Source organism: Schistocerca gregaria, unplaced genomic scaffold (assembly GCF_023897955.1).
Source record: "Schistocerca gregaria isolate iqSchGreg1 unplaced genomic scaffold, iqSchGreg1.2 ptg000875l, whole genome shotgun sequence".
NCBI lineage: Eukaryota > Metazoa > Arthropoda > Insecta > Orthoptera > Acrididae > Schistocerca > Schistocerca gregaria.
Window position 1 is genome coordinate 64,841 of NW_026062236.1, and position 21,794 is coordinate 86,634.

At 43.2% G+C, this 21,794-nt stretch overlaps 7 protein-coding genes, 2 long non-coding RNA genes and 1 other non-coding gene across 13 annotated transcripts; 4 read left to right on the forward strand and 6 right to left on the reverse strand.

The window, feature by feature from the left end:
- Window positions 1–32: 32 nt before the first annotated feature.
- On the reverse strand, window positions 33–1,551 carry LOC126323915 (uncharacterized). The gene is made up of 4 exons (XM_049994834.1): window positions 1,013–1,551; window positions 813–935; window positions 606–727; window positions 33–503 (listed from the first exon to the last, which is right to left on the reverse strand). The coding sequence occupies exons 1-4, from the start codon at window positions 1,170–1,172 to the stop codon at window positions 33–35; spliced, it is 876 nt and encodes a 291-aa protein (XP_049850791.1). The 5' UTR covers window positions 1,173–1,551.
- Window positions 1,552–1,643: 92 nt separating this feature from the next.
- Window positions 1,644–1,726, reverse strand: Trnas-uga (transfer RNA serine (anticodon UGA)). Its single transcript has one exon. It is a non-coding gene; the product is annotated as a tRNA-Ser (tRNA).
- A 152-nt stretch (window positions 1,727–1,878) lies between these two features.
- Window positions 1,879–2,756, forward strand: LOC126323916 (uncharacterized). The gene is made up of 3 exons (XR_007559750.1): window positions 1,879–2,066; window positions 2,127–2,187; window positions 2,256–2,756. It is a non-coding gene; the product is annotated as an uncharacterized LOC126323916 (long non-coding RNA).
- Window positions 2,757–3,439: 683 nt separating this feature from the next.
- On the forward strand, window positions 3,440–4,275 carry LOC126323907 (uncharacterized). Its single transcript, XR_007559749.1, has 2 exons — window positions 3,440–3,594; window positions 3,661–4,275. It is a non-coding gene; the product is annotated as an uncharacterized LOC126323907 (long non-coding RNA).
- Window positions 4,276–4,320: 45 nt separating this feature from the next.
- LOC126323908 (7-methyl-GTP pyrophosphatase-like) lies at window positions 4,321–7,505 on the reverse strand. Of its 3 annotated transcripts, none has more exons than XM_049994826.1 (6): window positions 7,380–7,505; window positions 7,033–7,272; window positions 6,819–6,960; window positions 6,239–6,702; window positions 5,683–6,115; window positions 4,321–5,562 (listed from the first exon to the last, which is right to left on the reverse strand). In XM_049994826.1, exons 1-4 carry the CDS (start codon window positions 7,498–7,500, stop codon window positions 6,618–6,620), a joined length of 588 nt encoding a protein of 195 aa, XP_049850783.1. In that variant the 5' UTR covers window positions 7,501–7,505; the 3' UTR covers window positions 4,321–5,562; window positions 5,683–6,115; window positions 6,239–6,617. The 3 variants fall into 3 exon arrangements, with proteins under 3 accessions (XP_049850783.1, XP_049850782.1, XP_049850781.1); XM_049994825.1 differs by having other exon boundaries at window positions 5,683–5,844; window positions 5,912–6,702; window positions 7,380–7,484; XM_049994824.1 differs by having other exon boundaries at window positions 5,683–5,844; window positions 5,912–6,702; window positions 6,819–6,877; window positions 6,961–7,272; window positions 7,380–7,484.
- A 599-nt stretch (window positions 7,506–8,104) lies between these two features.
- Window positions 8,105–10,194, reverse strand: LOC126323921 (uncharacterized). The gene is made up of 2 exons (XM_049994839.1): window positions 9,686–10,194; window positions 8,105–9,618 (listed from the first exon to the last, which is right to left on the reverse strand). Exons 1-2 carry the CDS (start codon window positions 9,822–9,824, stop codon window positions 8,849–8,851), a joined length of 909 nt encoding a protein of 302 aa, XP_049850796.1. The 5' UTR covers window positions 9,825–10,194; the 3' UTR covers window positions 8,105–8,848.
- Window positions 10,195–10,248: 54 nt separating this feature from the next.
- LOC126323920 (poly(A)-specific ribonuclease PARN-like) lies at window positions 10,249–14,290 on the forward strand. The gene is made up of 3 exons (XM_049994838.1): window positions 10,249–10,518; window positions 10,603–12,269; window positions 12,418–14,290. Exons 1-3 carry the CDS (start codon window positions 10,283–10,285, stop codon window positions 12,498–12,500), a joined length of 1,986 nt encoding a protein of 661 aa, XP_049850795.1. The 5' UTR covers window positions 10,249–10,282; the 3' UTR covers window positions 12,501–14,290.
- LOC126323922 (60S ribosomal protein L7a-like) lies at window positions 12,730–14,533 on the reverse strand. The gene is made up of 2 exons (XM_049994840.1): window positions 13,121–14,533; window positions 12,730–13,046 (listed from the first exon to the last, which is right to left on the reverse strand). The coding sequence occupies exon 1, from the start codon at window positions 14,380–14,382 to the stop codon at window positions 13,543–13,545; it is 840 nt and encodes a 279-aa protein (XP_049850797.1). The 5' UTR covers window positions 14,383–14,533; the 3' UTR covers window positions 12,730–13,046; window positions 13,121–13,542.
- A 126-nt stretch (window positions 14,534–14,659) lies between these two features.
- LOC126323923 (exopolyphosphatase PRUNE1-like) lies at window positions 14,660–15,272 on the forward strand. Its single transcript, XM_049994841.1, has 2 exons — window positions 14,660–15,053; window positions 15,117–15,272. The coding sequence occupies exons 1-2, from the start codon at window positions 14,673–14,675 to the stop codon at window positions 15,180–15,182; spliced, it is 447 nt and encodes a 148-aa protein (XP_049850798.1). The 5' UTR covers window positions 14,660–14,672; the 3' UTR covers window positions 15,183–15,272.
- A 1,173-nt stretch (window positions 15,273–16,445) lies between these two features.
- LOC126323924 (alanine--tRNA ligase-like) lies at window positions 16,446–21,202 on the reverse strand. Of its 2 annotated transcripts, XR_007559752.1 has the most exons (4): window positions 18,395–21,202; window positions 18,184–18,284; window positions 17,440–18,074; window positions 16,446–17,346 (listed from the first exon to the last, which is right to left on the reverse strand). XR_007559752.1 is itself a non-coding variant. In XM_049994842.1 (3 exons), the coding sequence occupies exons 1-3, from the start codon at window positions 21,058–21,060 to the stop codon at window positions 17,989–17,991; spliced, it is 2,853 nt and encodes a 950-aa protein (XP_049850799.1). In that variant the 5' UTR covers window positions 21,061–21,202; the 3' UTR covers window positions 17,422–17,988. The 2 variants fall into 2 exon arrangements, 1 of the variants encoding a protein (XP_049850799.1); XM_049994842.1 differs by lacking the exon at window positions 16,446–17,346 and having other exon boundaries at window positions 17,422–18,074.
- Window positions 21,203–21,794: the final 592 nt, after the last annotated feature.

Genomic DNA, 21,794 nt, shown 5'->3' on the forward strand with positions numbered 1-21,794 from the left:
GGTGGTCTTTCTCTCGTTTTAGGATTTTGGAACTATAAAATTTCGGATTCCTGGTTTTTGATACGCTCTTGGATCCTGAGAAGCATCGACGTCTTCCATTTATCCAATTGCGAGATGTTATCAAATTCTCTAACTGCCTTTGAAAAAGCTGCTTCGTCGTTATCTTCCACAGCGTCCAATATAGCGGTGAGCAATTTGCATTCCCTGGAATTTCCCCACTCGAAGTACATTGACGTGTAGTTTTCCAGGGCTTGGCGCACGGCAACCGTATCCCCGGTGTTTAAATGGCACAAGCCGGCTTTGAGCAAATAGTCTCGAATACTAAACTTACGAAGGTTGTCACTAGCACAGGAGGACGAGATGCTTTCGAAGATATTGATAGTTTCATTGTAGTGCCCTAAAAGCGCGGAGATGTGGGCGGCTTTGAGCAAGCAATTGTCACGGTTCGTGTTTTGTCCCTCGCCCTCATAATAATCTGCTGCTAATTTGTAGTGTTCAACTGCCTATGGGATCGAAGGTAATGTAAGAGAATTCACACAATTGACGTGCTGCTTTTTTGGCGGCGAGCATTAATGAATTTTTTTGTGTGGGAAAATGTTTCGTACAAGAGCGCTCTCATCATCGTTTTCATAGGTTTCACCAATCTCCTTTTCGAGTCGTGCAGCCGTATTGAATCTCCCCATTTCTCGGTAGATTACTATAGCCTTATTGAGGGCATTGATGGCGGCTAAGCGAAAAAAGTTAGATTGTGACAAGTAAGAAAACTATTAAACCGCAAAATGTGTGACTGATTATATGTTTTTGAATCGAACCTCCGTGATCAATCTTTTTGAAGGCAGTAGCAGCATTTTCAAATCGATAGGCTGCTTCTGGTTTATCATCTGATATGATGTAATGCTCCGCGGCGGATAGAAAGGCCCTGCCAGCTCTATCCCCTAATTATTTGTACAGCATACAAAACGGATTGATGTAAGAGTCTTTCTATGCAGTTGAGAAATAAACGCGAACGTACATGTTTTATCGAGTTTATAGGCATTCGCGGCTTTATCATACAATTCCGCCGCATCCCTTGCTCTGTCTGCTTTACTGCCAAAGATACGGGACATGAATCCTACTTGCATGGTTTTTTCTGCTTGTTGTACAAGCTCGTCACCCCTATGCACCTTCGACATGGCTATGGAGTAGTCTCTGAGCTATGAGAAAATTTTTTTATAAAGTTCGGAACGTCTTGGGGATACTCTTGAGCGTTTTTGTTTGATTTTGGCCAGAGAAGCCCTTTTGCGGCTCCAGCTTGGCACACGTTTAATACATTTTTTAGTCAAATAAAATTATTAGTAAAAAAAAACATTGATACATGACGTTTGTGATCATCTTTTAAGACAGAAACAGTGTAAATTTTGAATACTCTCTCATCTGACAAGGCACTAGGCGGCGAGGGGAAACAAGGCCTTATGAACAAAGCCACCTCTAATTTCTTTTTTAATTCCTTCCTTCTAACAGCTGGAGCTCACCTTTGGGCACGCCCTATTTGCTCCTCAATAGTCGGCTTATGAAGTGAGAGCATGTTAGACCGTTTTTTTTATAAAGCAAAAAAACGTGAATTAGACACACACTACAAATATAGTGGTGCAAAAAAAAAGTTTCGACGGGAACAGGATTCGAACCTATGCAGTGTAACACCATTAGATTTCAAGTCTAACTCCTTAAACCACTCGGACACCCCGTCATGCTTAAAATTATAGGTGACATTACCATTAATTATTATTCAAACAAGTAAATCATTCATTATTTCTCTTATGACCTCTATTGATTTCAAAGCTTTATTAAAGCAAGCTAAAGATAACAAGTCTACATTTAATGATGTAGTTGTACCAAGAAGATCGACTGATTGGCGATGGTCAGAAAACGATGAACTTGCAAATACAGATTCAGTTAAAAAAAAAGAACCTGATGATTTTCGCAGGTTTGACGAGGCGTTTAAAAGCATGAGGATGGGTCCCTTGAGGGACGTTTATTATATTCCTGATTTCATTGATCCATCTGAAGAAGATTTGCTTTGGGATAAGGTAATTTTTTAGGTTTCTCTATGTGAAAGTGTTAGATAGCATGGCTAACCCTCTTTTTAGATTTACGAGCAACCGCCGGACAGGTGGACTCAACTTAGGCGCAGAAAAGTTCAGTGTTGGGGTAGGTATTGATTTTGCAGATGCTGTCGTTGATATTAGAGAAAAAAAATCCTTAACACAAATTCGAAGATGCTATGGTAGAACCTTTCCCGGAATGGCTAAGGGATTTAACTGAGCTCTTTTCAGTTGGCGAAAAAGTTCATCCTTTCGGTGCTGTGTTCGCTGAGAGGCCCAATCACGTTTTGATTAATGAATACGTAGGCGCAGAAGGGATATTTGCGCACAAGGATGGTCCTGCTTATTATCCCCGAATAGCTATTTTAAGTTTAAAGGGGTCTACTTTGATAGAGTTTCGCGAATCATTGAGACCTACGGAATCCGAAGATCCAGTTCAGTTTATTTTGCAGCCAAGATCGCTGTTGATTTTCGTACGAGATGCATTTTATAAGTTTTATCACGAAATTCCAGAGATTTATACCTACAGAGTTGGTCCTCACGTGGCAAACAAGGACATAGTGGGTATTCCAGAGGGAACTGAGTGCATTCGAAGTCACCGGGTATCAATAACGCTAAGAATTCTTCTCACAAAAAAATAAAATTTTGTGCGATTTTAATCATTTTTGGCACCAAGTTTAGAAAGGTAAAGTATTTCATGTAGACATTGTTGATGAGAGTTTTTTATACAGAAGGTCTTACTTTTTGGATACAGTTTGAAGAATGCCAAAACAGATCAAAGAAGTCAAGCAATTTGTGAGTTTGGTTCGCACTCGTAAGGACCTCAAAGCAGTTCGTATTAAGAAGAACAAGACCAACACCAAATTCAAAGTCCGAACTTCGTACGTTGACACGTACTTTTACAGATTTTATCACTACATGTGAGATAACTAACGCGGAGATGGGCAGTAAATATTTGTACACGTTGGTTGTTACCGATGCCAAAAAGGCCCAGATGTTGCGTCAGATCATTCCAGCGCAGCTCGTCAAAGAAATATAAGAATAAATCCTGCTGATTATTTGTGCTTTTATGCCCATTTTTTTGAGGGAGATTTTATGTCTGCGCTTATATGTCTCTCTATAGACGGATGGCCAGTGGGGGTTTCGTAACACGTAGAGAGGGCAATTAGCACACATAAGCAGTTCTCGTTGCAAAACTAGAAACCTTGGATCTCGTGATCGGTTCTTATAAACATGACCTTAAGCTCGGTCCCAGTATTTGAACATCCGCGATCTTTTTTACGTAAATTTTTTAATTTTATTGTATAGAATGCTTCATATGTTTACTGCAATTTTTTCCCATCATGGGCCTCGAATTATCAAATATTCTCTCTTCATCAGCACTGGTATTTTTTCCAATAATCGGCTATCTCATTCAGATTTACAAAATTAGAAAATCAAACAGGGTAGATGGCTTTTCCACCTCGGTCTGCTACATTGCTCTATTCTCTAATATTTTCCGAATTTTGTTTTGGTAAGTACAGCTTCCCTTATTTTTTGAATGTGTCTACATTAGCAGCTAACGGTGCCGTGAGTTCAGGATTGGAAATAGGTTCGAAATTGTACTCGTGTTACAATCGTGTGTTATGATTGTTGTACAACTATGCCTGTTAGAGCTTTGTACTCGAATGGAACATAATACGGCGCCCTCTTCTTTATTTAGCGCGAAATTTTGGAATTCACCTTTTTCGACACGATTACAACTCATAGGCCTCACCACACTGATGTCACTCATACTATGTCACTTGTTTTCATCTGATCCGTGGTTCTTCAAATTGATGGGATGTATATCGCTAGGCATCGAGGCCACGTTAGCCATTCCACAAGCTTACTCAAACTATTGCAATAAAAACGTCAGTGGTCTCAGTTTAACGTTGGTTCTCTGTTGGGTAGCTGGGGATTTATTCAAGAGTCATTATTTTAGGACAAATAATGCGCCGACTCAATTTCTGGTATCCAGTACGGTCCAAGTAATAGTCGATTTTATTGTACTTTTTCAAATGTTTTACTATTCGAAACCGCAACATTCATTTTAAGGACAACAAATCCATGACATGAGGCGATCGTCATAAGAATCTGCTACTAATAAACATCTGTTGAACTCTGTAGCGATTTTCTTCTTGCTCAAGTAACGCGAAGCAGATTCAGAACTAAACTGTGAGATCAAAACCTGTTTTTAGAGGACCTAATAACGATTCAATTTATTCCTAAAAGTTTGTTTTATCCTATTAATTTACAAAATGATTTGAGGATGCGGTTTTCTCTCCCCAATCAAAAAAGTGGCAATTTTTCAATCTTGTTCAGAAATGGAAATACCTATTTTTGGCGTGATTGAAAGGTTTTTGAGTCTTTCATGCGCATCAGCAACAAATCTGTCGTAGCTCGAAGCGAGGCTCTGCTTTGTCGCATCGCTTTTGCGAAAGTATGAAATCGTGTGCTTGAATTTGTAGTCTCCCATAAGCACATTAAACCAATCTACGGACTCGGAAACTCGTCTGTAAAGGTTGATAAAAGCGACGATCTCAGTTCTTGTTAGATTCAGTTGGCTTGGGGCTTTCCTGTCAAACAAGATTTTGAGCGCAATGCCTAGTCCGTGAACTTGTAACTTGCCCCATAGCTTGCATCTCTCGCAACTAATGCAATCCAGAATATGGGAAATGTTTTGGAACCGATCTATCAATTGCCTTTTGAACGCCTGTTCGTCTTCTCCGAAAAATGACGTTTGGATATCGAAACGTCGCGCCAACGGAGAAATGATCGTGCGTAATTCCTGCACCATGCGTTTGATTTCGATCGCCTCCACCTGTTCCGTCGTGTCGTAGTCATATTGCTCGATGTATTCTCCCGCGTCAAAAAACGCTTTCGTGATCACCAGATAAACTACATACAAACTGTAGGCTCTCCTCGGGTATTTTCCAACTTTTTCATAAAACAACTCGCTGTTCGGATACCACATATCCGACCTACCTTCTACCAGGCAATTTTGAGCGATATGTATCGAGATGGATGCATGCAGTCCAGAAATCAAATTATAGTAAAGACTCTTTTCTTCGCATTCTGCATCGTCTTTTCCCTCAATTTCGTGCTGCTGCGATAAGTTTTGATTCTGCACAAAACAATTTTGATCGTAAATCGCTTTCCAAATTCGCGACGCCGATGCTCCAGAATATCCAGTGTCTTGCTCTGGGTTAATTTCTAAGTCTACATAAGTCATCTCACCTTGCTCGCTAGAAGGCGTCTCCCCATTCGTTGTCCATGATAGATTCTCTTCCTTCCATTCATGGAAGGCAGAATAGTCCACAAATTGATCAATTTTGGACGAATCCTCTCTCTTTTTGCATACGCTTAAAAATTCTTCCTTCTTGCATGGATCCACTCCACAAGATCGAGACACGCAAAAACCGGCTTCTGAAAATAGCGTACATTTTCGATTCAAATTTAACTGAAGACAAAAGTCAGGTTTTGTTCAGAAATTCTGAAGGACATCTCATGAGTATGTCATCCATATGTGTACAATGCCATTCATTTACCCACCATAAATTTTCTATTTTTCTTTGCATACCTTGTAATACCTCAAAAACGGCTTTTTGGTCAATCTGTTCAAAATGTTAATCACTCCCTTGTTAATTTTGTACACCTTGCTAGCATCCACTGAATAATCCTCCATCAGTGTCTGAGTGAGGTGAAACGGAAAATTCCAAATTCCCCTCTCTTTCTCTTGATTCTATCTCGTCATAAGAACTGTCAGGTAGAGTTGTTTCCATCTCTTTCACCGATATCCACATACGTACCTCAGAAGAGCCATCCGAATTCCACATTACTAAAACCTTTGATACCGTACCCACCAATACGGAAGGCATGTACATACCAACAAACGCCAATATGGCCACCGCGAGTGCCATAAAAACTACACAACGACTTATGTAACGTACTCCCATCTTGCCGGCCTCTAATATGGTTTTTTCAGAGCCACAGTAGCCTCCGCAAGTCTCGAGCTGTTAATAACAAAAATTTATTACTTTTTTATAATTTTCACATATCGGACTTATGCCTAACACTTGTCTTGTACACCTATCATCCAGGTACAGCTCTCTGCTACCAGCTGCACCTGAGCATACCTATTTCACACACTCTCGATAACTTTTAAAGTGCCATCCCCGTGTGCAACTTTTTAATCCATCGCACGAAAGTCGTTTAATTATCTTCCACACATATTTTCATGTAGTTGAAAAACAACAGTTCCTTGACGACCATATCAGTGTCTCCCCCCGTTAGCACCCATTTTTAAATCTGCACTTTCATGGGACTATATCTGCCGTCCTTCTGATAATACTCTCTCAGGATGCCAGACGTCGTTGCATTCCAGCCTTGTTAAAAAAGAATTCGTGTCTCTATCAATCGAGAGCGAGATCTTCAATACACCTCATCCTCTGTATCTGGACCGTGTCTCAGACATCAGAGTCTTACCTTCTCACTTGCCAATCGCAGCACTGGGGGCTAGCTATTTTGCGCTTTTGAGAGTAATTCCAGGGTCAACGTCTTCGGTAGACCCTGAACAGTCTCCATTTCACCCTCCAGTTTGCTTGAACCACGTATCAAATACGCACGTAGTAATTACTCGTCAGCTAGTCTGTCAGATATGTCAGACACAAAAAATAAAAACAACTATCATCGTTCTACACAAATCTTATTCCATACTCGATGTACTCTTGCATGTGTTCAATGACGAAGCCACCACATGCATTGAAGACGTCTCCCTGTTCCAAAAGATAATCAATGAACGAATCAGGTAAATACTTGAATTTTTGTGTAGCCATAGCAACACCTTCAAAAGTTTTACCTATCAGCAAGCACGCCATGTTAAACAACTGCTAAAAACACAATCCTTCAATCAGAACAAATTCCTTCTTACCTGTTTTTGTGTTAGTGACAACCAGTGATACCACGACTTGAACAGGGTGGTCTCGATAGCTCTCGAGGAATTTGCGTGCTTCCAGTGAATCAATTGGCTTCTCTCGAACCTCACCATTATAAACAGCAACCTGATCCGAACATATGAGAATGCAGGGTTCACTTAAACTCGATAATAATGCCTGAGATTTGGCTCTAGCAATTTGTAACGTCATTTCTTTAGGATCATCGTGGCGGATTTCTAAATCAAAAATCAACCGAATCGTGAAGATCAGTTTTAGTTAACTTCGTTGTCCACAGAATCAGAAAATATATACCATTTGGTGATGTCCAAAAATTGAACCTTACTTTTCTCATCGATATTTGGTATTAAGACTTGCACTTTTTCGGGAAGAATGTCCAACATTTCAGCCAATACCTTTCTCCTCCACTGACTCGAAGAACCCAAAACAATATTCAGCTGAGACATTTGAGGAGAAACTTGACTTAGTAGAAATTTTTCAAGTATTAATTTTTTTTTTTAAACTATTGGCCAAATGTTTTTTTGCTGCTGTCTTTGGTCATGCGCATGATCCAAGATTACCTGATGACCTTGAATTCTGTCTTTATCACTTCATATAGCCTCATCAACATTTATTAAAAAAATGAATCTTCTTTACAACTTTAATACGTCTGCTTCAACCCTCCCTTCCTTTTTTGAAATGTACACGCAAGTCCAAATGATACCCTCGCTCAAACCAGCTATCAAATATGTATTGACTGTATGCAAGAACAAGTCACCTCTAAATTTGATTATGTGTTTTAATTCTAAAAGTGACAAACAATATAGGTCGCATCCAGGCGTTTCACATTCTTGTCCCGTATGGCTAAGCACGGCGATGAAGTCTTCTATTTATGCCTTTTCGTACTTGAGCGGCACTATTTGAAACACTACAGTATGTGCCTTTTTTTATGCCCAGAGTTCACAAAGTATATATATATTTTTAACTATTTTTTTCCATCATAGACGGCTCCTTTTCAGAAAACTTTTACGCTTTGGAAAGAGTTCGTCTCATCTCAAATGGAACTGAATTGAAGACTCGGCCTTTAACAAGACAAGAAAAGCGGCTGTCTTTATTTTTTCTTGTCCTAATGCCTTATATCAAAGACAAGTTAGATACATGGTACAACAGACGTTTTGCTCATAACATCGCCCTTCTCCAAGCAGGCGATGTGGATACATTTGACTACTCCCAGCCAAGTACTTTGGCGTGGAAAATCACTAAAGCGGTTTATCCGTTCCTGCATTTTGTATACGAGCTCTGCTTCTTCTTTTACCAACTTCTGTATATGTATGGTCTCACGGTCCATTTCACACCGTTTTTGCATCTTCAGCGTATCATCATCAAAAAATTGTCCGTTGGCGACTTAATGCTTCAAAATCATAGAGCTAAAATTTTTAGAAAAGCCACCTCAGATGAGCACCTCTGGAATCGCATCAAAAATGTTGGAAAATTTTGCTTGGACTACTCCAAATACATATTACCTATGTTCGTTTTCTTTTTCAAGTTTTTAGAATGGTGGTACAGTCAAAACCGACTGGTTATGCCGCTCCAGCCTATTCCGCCTCCTCCTCATCCTCCGAAACCCCATCCAGACGGCTTGCCTGTGCCTAAAAACAAAAAAATTTGTCCAATTTGTGGAAAGGATCGAAATGTGCCTGCTATGGCTTCGAGTGGCTTTATCTTCTGTTACGCTTGCATTCATAATCAAGTCCAACAATACAGCCGATGCCCAATCACTTTTATTCCTTGCACAATCGATCAAATTAGGAAAATTTATGATGAGTAAATAATAGGGACAGTTTGTGTATACAAATCGGCTGGCAGCTTGTCAGCCAGTAATCCTAGTTGCAAGGCTATTTTCCAGTCACTTATTTGGCTAAAAAGCGTTTCAAATACTCTCAAGCGTCTGGCTGGATTTGCCTTGTCTATTATTGTAACTTTAGATGGCTTTCTAAGGGTTTGACTATCATATTCAATCAAAAACTTTAAACATGTCTGTTTGTTTTTGTGAATGACCCAGCTTATGCATGACAGATCATCCGACAAACGCAGCTTGTCAATTTTTGATAACTTAAATGCTTTTAATTTTTCAACGTTATTTAGCCTTTCAAACCCAACGATCAGGTGCTCAAGGACAGTGTCAACAAAGTGCATAAGGCTGACATTCAAAAAGTCGTTGCTGAGACGGGTGACAGGCACAAAGTTTGGCAAATTATGTTCAAGGATCACTTTTTTGTTTCTAACGGTCATTTCCCAGTTTTGTGTCTCAGCTAATTCTTGAATGTAAAGTTTGTAACTCTTTGCGCTGTGTGGATAATCCGTGTACAATTCAAGCAAGACGGTTTTGTTTTTCAAGGGTGTTGCTGTTTTACCCAGAAGCTTGTACGCATACGAAAATGCCTCAGTCTGTTTTAAAAAGTCTGTATCTTGTATTTTCTCCAGGTTTGGGCGTTCGCCGCTTTGGTTGGCTTGGTTTTCAAAAATTTGTTTGAAGTACAGGTATTCGCTTTGAACATGCAGGAACTTAGACTGAAGCTTTCTATCTGAGAAGCGGTATGCGTCATGTCAATTTACTGAGGAGGTTTTACGGATATCACGTTTTGAACGTACATTCTATCTGTAAAGCTTCTCTTTCGGTATTAAAACTGAGACTGTTTGCTGAGCTTTTTGCTAGGCTTTGGGTTTGTGTCCTCAGCCTTTGTAAATGGACTAACCGCTTTGATGGCTTAGAAGCAAACCAATTACTCATATATTAGGAAAAGAACTTTTGAACGTTTTTATTTTCTAAATTAATAGAGTGCATCACAATCAACCGCTGAATCATAAAAATATAAAGCGTTGCAGCGCTTTGGTCAAGTTTTCAAATGTTATTTATCTGCGAGTTTGCCTGTGGTTAAAGCTAGAATTGTACAAGTATTGATGATTTGATAGTGAAAATATGCAAAAAAGAGTGCAATGTTTTTTTTAGTAGAAGCATTCAACGGTAACAATTGTTAGATATTCTTATCGAAGAATTCGAGCAAATAAGGCTGCTGAATGTCGTTTATACGGCTCGCTGATTAGGGCTTTTTTTATAGTTGAAGAGGTGATTGAAGCTGCGTGAAGAATACAGATTACTTAAAAATAAATTGTCAAATTTCGATGTAAAAAAAAATATTGGGCAAAAAAAATTTACACTTCCTGTTGGCCAGGTTTTGATTGTTTACTATGGAGGTGACAGATAACAACTTTCAAGATGTACTGCCAACGTTCAAGAAATGTTTGGGAAAATGCGATTTTTTGTCTGTTGACCTAGAATTTTCTGGCTTAAAAAGTTATCAAACCGGCCAAGATTTTTTTGATTCTCCTCAAAAATACTATGGAAAGCTCAGAGAATCCGCCAGCAGATATATACCTATGCAATTTGGCATATGCACATTTAAATGGGACAAATACAAAGAATCGTATGGTATTTACAAATAGTATTTTTACATATACCTTAACTTTTTTTAACCAAAAATTATGTTCAACGTTCTGAAACGATTCAGCTATGAATGTAATATTTTCAACTTTTTTATTTTACCGCGTGATGCTCGGTCTAGCCGACATATTGCCTCTCAGGAGATTGGTTGTTTTTTATTTCTCCGAAAGCATCAGTTTGACTTCAATAAATGGTTAGACAAGGGTATTTCTTGGCTTTCCCACGCAGATTTTGAGTCGATCTTACCCGGAGTTACATATAAGAAGAATGACAGGAACGGCGAAAAAAATGTCAATCTCAAGCCGGGAGATAAGGAATGGCTCGATACTATTTACTCGAAAATTGATCGATGGCTCGAGATGACCGAGTCGACACGCCCTCGCTGTCCATTGGTTCTCACACAAAACATCGTACCGGACTCTTACAAGAGCTTCCTTATTTATCAGAACGTTCGAAAAAAGTATCCCAATTTAGAGGTGAAGCCTCTTTATCTTAAGTCGCAGAATGGCTCAAAGTGCATCGAGATACAGGAATCGGCTGACATACAGGCTACAGCCAGATATATTGATGATTCTACAGTAGCCGACTATATCGGCTCTGTCGACAGAAAGTGTCCAGATCCTATTGAAAAACTAGAACAAGAAATCGGTTTTCGACATGTTATAGACTTGATGGTCGATAGCAAAAAACCTATTGTTGGTCACAATATGTTCCTGGATATAGCACATATTTATCATAGCTTTTTTGAGCCTCTACCTGAAGATCCAGATGAATTTGCACATAGTTTTCATGAAAAATTTCCAGCTGTGCTGGATCTGAAAGTTCTGTCGAACTATCACCCTTATTTTTGTGTAAATCCTGCTCCAAACACCCAGTTAAGCTGTCTCTACGAAGAAGCTCTCAGGGCAATACCAGAGGCACTTCGCCCTCAATTCTTTTCGAGCTATAATACGCAGAACGCCTATATAGATTTTCTGCAGGCCAAGGGTAACAACGGTGCTCAGGTAACAAATGATCAAAGCGTTCAGGAAAATGAAGATCAGAAAGCACTAAACTATCACGAGGCCGCATTTGACGCGTTTATAACAGGAGTTACTTACTTGTATCTGTCTACTATGATTTCACGAAACCTTTCTTTCCAAACCGAGAAACTCGACAATCCTGATGATATGAAGAACGTGGTCGATTGCCCTGTTCTGAAAAGTGATATCGACGAAGCTTCTAAATCCAACGAAAAGACTAAGCTAAATATCTATTTTCCTTCAGCGAACGAAGGCCCCGATTCTTTCTCTTCCACTACATCCGCCAAACTCGTACATGGTAGCAACTTGGAACACCCTATCTTGCCCACACATCCTATTTTTCGTTCCATTTTGAACTCAATTTACCTCTACTTTGCCTGTGCTGTGTTCAACCTCGATCGTCCGCACACCTTGTTCGACAAAAAGAACATTTTCAAAATTTCAGGACTGAACAACGCAATCAAAACGCCTCACATTTTGTCCCAATTTAAAGAATTTGGCCATTGCCGTGTTCATTGGATAAACAACGACAGTGTCTACGTGGAATTTTTTGCGGATCTCTCAAGCAAAGATCGGAAAAACATCATCAAGGCAAGCAAATGGAAGATTCAAAATTGCTATGACTCGGAGCAGGAGGAACTGAGAGGTGAAATGGAAGAGATGCAAAAACAAAAAAAAGTGTCTCGAAAGAGACCGTTAGAGACAGTATCAGGTACGGATAGCGAAAATTTGTGTGTAGCCTCTGGTTTTGTGTTTTAGATGAGTCGGTTGCGGTTTTGACAGCAGTTGCAAGTTTGCTCTTTAGCTAACCGTTTTTTAATGGATACTAAAAACGTGGATCACCGCCTGCTGCGGCCTAGACTTATATGATGCAGAGGATAGAAAAGAGCATCGAAAGATGTTTAAAAAAAAGTCAGCGTTTCCAGAATGCATTCTTATATAGTCGCTTTTTTGATCGAAAAAGCACAATTATTTGAAGCAGTAAATTTGTGTAACATTAAAAGACGGCTGTGCATGAGATAAAAGGTCATAATTAATGTGACCCTGTTGGGGCGGAATTACGCATATTTTGTATTGGAAGGGGTGCTTTTGTTTAGGCAGAGGGCGTCTGCCTTTGTATATACCGTGCTATTTTTTGAGCTTTTTACTCACTTCGACGTTAGTTGGTCGCGAATAGCTGGCGACTCTTTTGGGGTTTTCCGCTGCTTGCATTAGGTGGATGACTTTTTTGAATGGTTTTCCCAGCATCCACCTTTGTTGGCATTCGCATGGCCAGAGGTTCAGTATAGAGTCAGTAGCTAGTGAACTTTCTTCTTGAGCGTTATAGACAAGGTCATCGATTTTGATGGTTGAATTTGGGCACATGGTTTTTCTGTTCATCGAAAGAGGGTCTAGACTAGGTGGTATTTTGAATAGCCAGAGTTCTATATTGTCTTGATTGATGTCTTGGTAGTCAACCCTGGATTTAAAATTTTCTATGACGGTCATACTGGACGAATGGTGGTTGAGAAAGTTGTCAGCTTCTCGGAGGCACGTGAGGGAAGAATTTGGAAGTTGACGTACTTGATTTGGTTGGGGAGTTTGCGGTCCGGTACGCGTTCGTCATTTTCCTCACTCGAAATGTCAAGTGGCGCTACGTCGACATCTTCATCGCCTTCGTATTGTGCAGGTGACATGGGAGCGGAGTTGCGATGCGATAAGGGGGCGTGTGAGAGTTACGCCGTTTTGATTGCAGGGATGATCAGTGCGGGAGATTTTGGCAAAGATTATTGATAGCTGCGTGTGAAAGAGCTCGAAAAAAAACGTAAACAAAGGAATATCTGATACAGTGAGGTTTTAAAGTTGCAAGGATGATACTGCTGAGTTACGCTTATTCAGAGTCTTACGACGTATAGTAGTCGACGGAGAGTTAATAATTTACCGAGTTTTTTAATAGGATGTTTATTTTTTTTTAAGCATTCAGAAGGAACGATGTGTGTGAAAAGTTAGGAGGTTACTTTTTTGGCGGACTTAGCAGCGATAGCCTTGAGTCTTTGTTGTTTGGCCTTGCGTTGCATAGTCTTTTTGCTTAGTTTCATACCGCCGGGGGTGTGCATGATCTTTTCATACATGTCGTTATATTTTTCTTTGGCTATTTGGACCAGATTGGAGAAGTCTGCTTTGTCTTGAGGACGAACTTCGACGAATGCAAGAACAGCAGCTTTTTTCTTTTTTACTACGCGTCCAAGTCTTGCTTTATCTTTAGTGATAATATAGGGGATACCTTTTTTTTTGCATAGAGTGGGGAGCCAAAGGACGATTTCGATAGGAGAGACGTCATTGGCGATGACGACCAATTTGGCCTGTTTCCGTTCGATGAGTTTGGTGACCAATCGGATCCCGCACTTGACGGTATATGGGCGCTTGGTGTTAGACAGTTGACCGGTTTTGTCCATCGCAGCTTTCAGAAGTCGAGCGCGCTTCGCCTGAGGGGTTTCGTGGCCGTGGTGGTCCAAAACGCGAAAAAGAGTCACGGCGGCGCTCTTTGGAAGAGTTTGGGTGAATTGGTTGATGGCGGGCGGCACCTTCATACGCTTCATCAGAATATTGCGCTGGCGCTGAATACGGATGTATCGCGGCCATCTCACGAAATGTGTCAAGTCACGTTGTCTAGGTACGCGAATGCCGACTGTGGAGACCTTTTTTGGACGGTAAAAAAGTGTATCGCTGAAATTGACTTGGGATTTTTTGCCAGCTATTTTTTTGACCTGGGATGAAGATGGTGCCATTTTATCGGACGCTTTTGGCTCTGAGGCCTTCCTGGAGGCTTTCCTGACACTTGGCATTTTGAGAATCTCCCTAATAGAGCAACGGTTCAATCAGGCGTGTAGGAAAATTTCCCCGGAGAGATAGAGGACATCGGGTATATGATGGCATGAGCAATTCGATTAGTTAACGCCAAACGTGCAGGTTTTGGAATGGTTACTAAGATCACCCCTCAAAGGACGTACAACGCAGCGACCAATAAGAAGTGATAGAGATTCAAAAAAAACAAACCAAAAAATTTGAAAAAAAAAAAAAAGAAGTACTTCAGAATCGCGTAGGATGGTTAAGATTTTTTATTTTCTAAGGCAATATGGTGACTTCTTTGAGCGATTTCCTAGTTCAAAGCAGGCGTTGCATGGAGCTCCATTTAAGCTGTGCAGGTGGGAGTCAGATGCCAGAGAAAACGCGACGTTTACATGTTGTTTTGGGAAACGAGGCCTGCGATCTTGATTCTGCAGTTTCTTCCATTGCACTTGCCTATTTGTATCATTATGCCTATTTGAATGCGTTGGATGAATTCGAGTTCGAGGTGGATGTGGTTCCACTACTTAATATCAACAGAGAAGACCTTGAGTTGCGGAAGGATTTGGTTCTCCTTTTTCAAAAGGTTGGAATCGACTTTCGCTATTTGACCTTTCTTGATGACAGAATTGCGTGCGATGGATCGGATCACGGTGGTTGCTCGGTCAAGGTACAAAAATGTGAGTGCTGTACTTTTTTTTGTTCTGACGCAGTTTGTTGCCTTTTAGAGCAGGTTGAAAGCAAAGCAGTCCCTTCTCGCTACGCTGACGGACCACAACACCCTTTCTCGTGGGTTTGAGTGGCTCGAATCCTCTGTCGTTGGAATTGTCGACCATCACGATCGGCAGTGCGGTAAATTCGCTTATTTTCAGGAGTTTTGTCAAGAGAACAAAATTGAGAAGGTGGGATCCGTCTGCACGCTCGTTGCTGAATATTACTTGGGTCTAGCTCCTGTTTGGTCTCATGCGAAGGTTAGTTTTGATCCACTGGTTCTAATTAGTCCCTGTTTGGCCACGCTCTTTGTCTCTACGATCTTGGTTGACACATTCAATCTCGATCGAGATCACGCGACCGAGAGAGATATTGTCGCACTCGAGAAAATGAGCTTGCATGCTAAATCGCTAGATGGCGCTTCTGGACTCAAAACGGCCCATGAACGAACCGCTCTATACAACCAGCTTTTTCAGGCACGCTTCGACGTGTCTTCGTTAGACGATCCGTCTTTGTTTCGTAAAGACTACAAATGCTGGGGCATCGGCTCGACTAGGCTGGGCATGTCGACTGTCACCTTATCCATAGGTCAATGGATGAACAGACAAGGCGCTAAATTTCTTGAATGCGCATTCGAAACTTTTTATCGTCAGCAAAATCTTGATTTGCTCGTTACAAATTTGATTTATCCTACCGAAACGACACATTTATCGTCTTCCACTACGGAGAGGCAGCTGACATTTTATGCGTCCGGGAAAAAAAGCTGTTCACTTTTAGAGTCTGTTCTGAATTCGTGCCAGATCAGCATCCCCTTGATGCCTGTCTTGAAAGACCAATGGGTGGTTGAATCTGACAAGCGTTGGGTTTTTTTTCAGCAGTGTGATTGCACTCAGAGTAGAAAAACCATTCAGCCTATTTTGAAGGACATCATTCTTTCTCTCGAAGCATACACTGAGACATGCTGACCCAGTCGCGATCTCCGAGATCGTCGTCGCGCCTGCTCCAACGACGTGGGCTGTCTGATCTTGTTCGAATGCCTCGGTCGTCGGCCTCAAGGAGTGCAGTTACGCATTGCGATATGAAAGAGAGCGCTTCTCTCAGCTGTGGGCTTTGCCATCTCTCCTGGACATGCCTGAATTCAGTTTTCGCCAGACTTTGCTACGGCTGCGCGGAATTCGTTGATTTGGCACTCGAAAAAAAAAAGCGCGCGGTGTCAATCGAAGAAGGTTAATGATATGATTGAAGGCGCGCCCTATAACATAACAGAACGGATTGATGACGTTTTACACAAATTTGTGCTAATTTTAGCATAACGGTTTTTATAGAGGACTTATTTTTTTTAATAACTGTGCACTGATTTCTACGAGAGCAGATATAGCGGTTGCTGTACGTGTGTGCTATAGCTGAGTCGGAAATACAGAGGTTTATGCAAAATTTCGGTTGTTTGACCGACCGTACGAGTCTGGAAAAAGCAGACTGGAATCGATAAAAACAGAGCTATTCAGGCGATAAAAGAACCAGCTCTATTGCTGAGACACATTGTTGTTTTTAGAGGCGACCATCTTTTTTGATTTTTTTCTGTTGTTATTTCTATCTTCCAACTGCTGAAGTCTGAACCATCTGCGCCGACATTGAGTGTCCGGACGTCCGTCTATGACCGCTGAAATTTTGGACCATTTACATTTGTATTTGGCGTATGCATCGATGAGTTTAGAGTCTTCTTCTGGAGTCCATTCCGTTTGTTTTATGTTTGGGTCCGCGACTCTACGGTAGTGTTGATGACACATGGCGGGCGTTTTGTTGCGATGAAATTTGCTGTTGAGCAGTGCAGCAACTCTGGGCCAAGTACAGGGGGCACCAGACAGGACTATACTTGTTAATTCTAAACTTTCTTCTTTGAGCCACATATTTCCTAGTTTTCTTGCGCCAATCATCTTTTGCTTATTTGATGGCCGACCTGCTTTTGATTGTGATGGTTTGGAAATGACGCAGTTTTCGTCTAGCTTGGAGGCGGCTGTCAAATCATCTTCGGGCGAGAATTCTTGAACAGATGACTCGGATTCCAGTGTGATGTCCGAATCTTCTCCGGAGAGGGCTTTGTCGTCTTCTTTTTGACGAGGAAGTGCTTCATCGCATTTTGCGTGGCACATAAGAATTGGGAATTGATCGTTGATGAACTCCGCCGTAATTTGGTGCTGTTGACAGTACTCTAGTAGCAGAGCAACGAACGACGGTTTGAGAAGTTGTACTAACTATCGTTTACAAAAAGATCAGCCCTCTGTCTGTCAGACATGCTATGGAATTAAAAGCGTAATTTATTTTTTTTTTGCACAATCTAAACGCACATCGAAAGAAAGCTTGTGGTATGAGTCAGTGACAGCAAATTCTGAAAAGATATATTTAAGCTTTATGCGAGTGTCTTCTTGTAGTCTCATCAGTTCGGATGCTATTTTTCCTACAACTCCTTGTCGACAGCAACTGCTACTGCTGTCACCTTTAAGCGCAGTATCCATCTTTTTTGCAATATGAGCCCTTAATGAGGAGTCCTGCTGCTTCGCGATATATTCGCGCTCAAATGGTAATTGAAAAAAATGATAGGAGGTATCGAAATCCAGATGTAAAATGGTGAAAAAAATAACAGTTGGATCAGAGACCGAAAAGTGTGTGATCTGACAAAAGTGCCATTTTCCGAGGTGTCAAATGTGAGATGAGCTCTTGAATAGCGTGAAGTGCGCGCATGCATCGTTCGTTAGGCATTGGTAGTGTAGACTTGGCGTTAAGCAGGTGCAAGTTGCTTTTTATTTTTGTTTTCAGATGTTGTACCAGATTCTGTCGCTACGACGGTAGGCGACAAATTTCGACCCTCTCCCAGGAGGTGATAGACGTCAGGGCCTCTAGGGGTGTTTGGCGTACTTATCCAGAAGCCTTAGAAGTGTGTTCCTGTCGCACCTTCCCTCCACCAGAGTTGGGCTCCCGCCACCTAATGGACGCAAACGTAAGTTAATCTCGTCAGGGGAAAGCGTGTGGCCAAATGGTGACTATCGAAACACCTGAGCGTTGTGTTTTTGTCACTGCCGTATTTCGCGTGCCTTTCACTCCGAATTCCAGAAGCAGTTTCTTAAGCTGACTAGAATCTTTCGGCTCTTTGCAGCACATGAGCACACGGTCTTCTAAGATGATGACGTGGATGCTGGGGAAGACTTAGACCGTTAGTAAATAGGACATGGCTTGTCTCAGTGGGCGCGTTCGGGATTTCTGTCGCGCTTGCCACAAAAAAAAAATTGTTGCTCGACGACGTACTTATGTGGATCTTGTTCTCTGACAAGATCGCAGGCGTCTCTCGCAAGTTTCGCGTCGCACGCGACCTTGCCGAAATTATACAGATGGACAACCAGAACGGCATTTCCATACAAAATCTGGTATCTGGCATACGCGTTGGAGTCGCGCCACTCGATCGGAGACGGCCCGATTGAATTTGACACAATATTTTTGTGCGTTACAGAGCGGAGCCAGGCTTTCTTCAGAGTGTACAAATCCTTCTCGGCCGCTCTCAAATCGGCCACCAAGTTCTCTACAGTTGATATGAGCGCGTCGGTGTCGCTTTTTTTGCACTGGAGCGCTTCCGCGACTCGGTCGAGGACAGACGATCTGGAGTGAAGCCACCGAAATGCCTCCAAGCCAGTTAGAGCCTCCAAACGACGAACGCCCGTGCCGGCAGAGTGCTCGCCGATAATTTTGAAGCAGCCGATTTCCGATGTCTCCTTTACGTGAATTCCCCCGCACAGCTCAACAGAATGATTGCCAACCTTCACCACTCGCACCAGCCCTTCCTTGTCATACCTCTCGCTAAAGAGGGCAGTTGCGTTCTGCGACAGGGCCTCTTGATAGGACACGTGCTCGACTGAAATTCTGACATTTTCCAGAATAACACAATTAACCCACTCCTCGATTTGCAATAGCTGCGAGGGTGTGATCGCGTTGTGATGAGTTACGTCGAGTCTGATTTGTACGTCGGACACGCGCGACCCGGCCTGGTTCGCGTGGGGTCCAAGGACGCTTTTCAGAGCGCTGTGAAGTAGGTGGGTAGCGGTGTGGTTTTGTCGCGTTCGCCGCCTCCAAGTGGGATCGACGAACGCGCCGACAACCGTACCAGGTTGAAGCAGCAGAGATTTCGCCAATTGGCGATCGGAAAGAGATGAGGGTAGAACGACCTTCAGCGCGATTCCTTTTGTGTGCGGACGTATTGTGTCCGAAACTTGGAGTTTCCACTTTTCGACTGTCAAGTAGCCTCGGTCCCCTAGAACGCCGCCCCCTTCTGGATAGAACGGGCAGGGGTCGATCGAAACCCACACGCAATGCTCTTCGTGCGGTTCGCCGGGGCGGGAGGCCAGAATTTTGGAGTAGGGCTCTTCTGCTCGATCGTGACCCGTGAATTTCGGCGAAAAGTCGGCCCACGAGGTGTCCAACCGTCGCACGTCGCCTGAATTTTTTGGAAACGAAGAGGCGCGACCCTGTTTTCTGGCCCGTGATAGCAACTCCTCGAATCCCTCTCGATCGGCCGACAGTCCCTGACTCTGAGCCATGTATTCGCTAAGTTCCAGCGGGAATCCAAAAACGTCGTGCATATAGAAGAGACACTCTTTTGGCACGACTGTTCGTCCGTGACGACGGCAATCCGCCAACTGTTTTTGGAATTCGGCCGCGCCTCGTTCCATCACCGAAAAGAAGGCCAATTCTTCGCGAGTGAGCATGTGTCGAATGTGTGGTTGGTGTTCCGAGAGGTCTGGGTGGTCTTTCGACACGGCACTCAAGTAAACTAAAAAAACGTCGGACAGGACGGGCTCTCTGACGCCGACGCTGTATGCATACCAAGCCGCGCGGCGAATGATCCTGCGCAAGACATACGGCCGCCCTTGAGTTCCAGGCATCAGTCCCTCCGACAACAGGTGACTGGACGAGCGCACGTGGTCTGCAATCACGCGCAACACCGTTTCGAGCGAAAACGGGGCGCAATTTTGTCCTTTCGACCCTTTTTTTAAAGATCTCTCTAAGACGCTTCTTGCTCCTGCGATCAAGGACGAGAAGACGTCGGTTTCATAGTTGTCCCTTTTGCCCTGAACGACGGACGACAACCTCTCCAAGCCCATGCCAGTGTCGATACATGGCCTGAGGAGGGGCGAGCAATCGTTCCCTTCTCGGTGTCTAGTGTACCGCATGAACACCAAATTCCATATCTCCAAATACCTCTCACCATCGACCGGCTCGATCTGGTCCCAAAAGATCTCTGTGCAGGGGCCGCATGGCCCCGTGTCTCCCATGCTCCAAAAGTTGTCTTCTGAACCCAACCTTCGAATTTTGGCGTCCGGCAGCCCGACAACAGATCTCCACGTGTCTGCTGTCCTCTCGTCTCCCTCCAGAATGCTGACGCTTAGCCGCTCCGCCGGCAGCTGCAACTCTCGGGTCAAATATTCCCAAGCAAGTGACACTGCCTCGCGTTCGTCATAATCGCCAAAACTAAAACTACCCAACATCTCGAAAAAAGTGTGGTGTCTCGCCGTGTGACCTACACTTTCCAAGTCGTTGTGCTTTCCGCCGGCTCGAACGCACCTCTGGGCTGAAGCCAGCCGAGGATGTGTCGGCTCCCTTTCACCTAAAAAGCAATCCTTGAATTGGACCATTCCGGCGGTCGTAAACAACAAGTCCGAATCGCCTTCCGGCACGAGCTTGGACGACGGCACCACCAGGTGTCCCTTTCGCTCAAAGTAGTTCAAAAAGCTCGCTCTCAGCTGCCTCGTCGTCAAGTTCCACGCGCAACCTGAGAGACGCCTCGTTCTTTCGCAGCCGAACCCCCTTTCCTCTTTGCCCGCGTCCGAAACGCCGTGCGCAAGGCGATGGCCGCCTTTCCGCCCGAAGCGACGCGCCTGAAGCGGCCCCGGGCCACGGCGCACCTTTTCACGCAAATACATTGCTACTGCGTATGTACACGGAGTTTCGAAGGCCGCACCATTGACTCTCTGGATTCCGTACGCAGTCGCCCCACGCCTTCAGTCCGCGCAGCCGCACGGTCCTCTCGCTCTTCTGAGGCTCTCGAAGCCGAAAAAAGATTGGAGAAAAGTTTTTTTCAGCCGTTCGGGTCTTTAAACCTTTCAAAAAAAAAATTCAGCAAAACGGTTCGGCGCGTCGTCCCTCCCTCTCACCCGGTTGATGCGGGGCGCGGCAATTTGAGGCGCCGGACGAGATGAGTTGGCTCAACAAGTGCAAAAACCAAGGTATGTTGCCCTTCGCCGCCCCGGCTTTTTCTCGCCTTCTCTAACAAAGTTGCCGCCTTTTTTAAGACAGTTTTCGCGTCGAAGAGTCGCTGGAACTTGAGTTCACGCAGTTCTTGAGGCAATGCGACATAGAATATGATGCTCGCATCAACCGCTGGACCGTCTCTAGTACGAAGCGAAACGGCTTTCGACACACGTGTGTGCGCTGTTCTTTGACGCCTTGGGTCCGCGCACGAACGAGGGGGGCTTATTTTCTAACTTACTGTCGCCAGCGAGCAGCGTTCGTGCGAAGAGGCAGGTAATCAACAAGTGGGCATCCCTTTCTATGATCGATCGAGACGTTTACACTCAAGAAATATATAAATTAGTTGACGACGATCGCAGCCTGAAAACCGGCCTTCTCGCGCTGATCACCGATACGTCCTCTTCTG

Bases quoted from the DNA above. Each gene is read 5' to 3' on its own strand.
- LOC126323915 (XM_049994834.1), bottom strand. From the start codon at position 1,172: ATGTCGAAGGTGCATAGGGGTGACGAGCTTGTACAACAAGCAGAAAAA. The intron at 728-812 runs GTTCGATTCAAA...TTTTTCGCTTAG, and splicing joins CAAAAAGATTGATCACGGAG to CCGCCATCAATGCCCTCAAT. The intron at 504-605 runs GTACGAAACATT...TCGATCCCATAG, and splicing joins ACGATGATGAGAGCGCTCTT to GCAGTTGAACACTACAAATT.
- LOC126323924 (XM_049994842.1), bottom strand. From the start codon at position 21,060: ATGTATTTGCGTGAAAAGGTGCGCCGTGGCCCGGGGCCGCTTCAGGCG. The intron at 18,285-18,394 runs GTACGTCGTCGA...AGTCTTCCCCAG, and splicing joins AGAGAACAAGATCCACATAA to CATCCACGTCATCATCTTAG. The intron at 18,075-18,183 runs GCACGCGAAATA...TGCGTCCATTAG, and splicing joins TCTGGAATTCGGAGTGAAAG to GTGGCGGGAGCCCAACTCTG.
- LOC126323923 (XM_049994841.1), top strand. From the start codon at position 14,673: ATGGTGACTTCTTTGAGCGATTTCCTAGTTCAAAGCAGGCGTTGCATG. The intron at 15,054-15,116 runs GTACAAAAATGT...CTTTTAGAGCAG, and splicing joins ACGGTGGTTGCTCGGTCAAG to GTTGAAAGCAAAGCAGTCCC.
- LOC126323920 (XM_049994838.1), top strand. From the start codon at position 10,283: ATGGAGGTGACAGATAACAACTTTCAAGATGTACTGCCAACGTTCAAG. The intron at 10,519-10,602 runs GTATGGTATTTA...GAAACGATTCAG, and splicing joins TGGGACAAATACAAAGAATC to CTATGAATGTAATATTTTCA. The intron at 12,270-12,417 runs GTACGGATAGCG...GCTGCGGCCTAG, and splicing joins ACCGTTAGAGACAGTATCAG to ACTTATATGATGCAGAGGAT.
- LOC126323908 (XM_049994825.1), bottom strand. From the start codon at position 6,058: ATGGGAGTACGTTACATAAGTCGTTGTGTAGTTTTTATGGCACTCGCG. The intron at 5,845-5,911 runs GTACGTATGTGG...ATGACGAGATAG, and splicing joins ATTCGGATGGCTCTTCTGAG to AATCAAGAGAAAGAGAGGGG. The intron at 5,563-5,682 runs GTATGCAAAGAA...TTTTGTCTTCAG, and splicing joins CGTTTTTGAGGTATTACAAG to TTAAATTTGAATCGAAAATG.
- LOC126323922 (XM_049994840.1), bottom strand. From the start codon at position 14,382: ATGCCAAGTGTCAGGAAAGCCTCCAGGAAGGCCTCAGAGCCAAAAGCG.
- LOC126323921 (XM_049994839.1), bottom strand. From the start codon at position 9,824: ATGAGTAATTGGTTTGCTTCTAAGCCATCAAAGCGGTTAGTCCATTTA. The intron at 9,619-9,685 runs GTACGTTCAAAA...ACCGCTTCTCAG, and splicing joins AGAAGCTTTACAGATAGAAT to ATAGAAAGCTTCAGTCTAAG.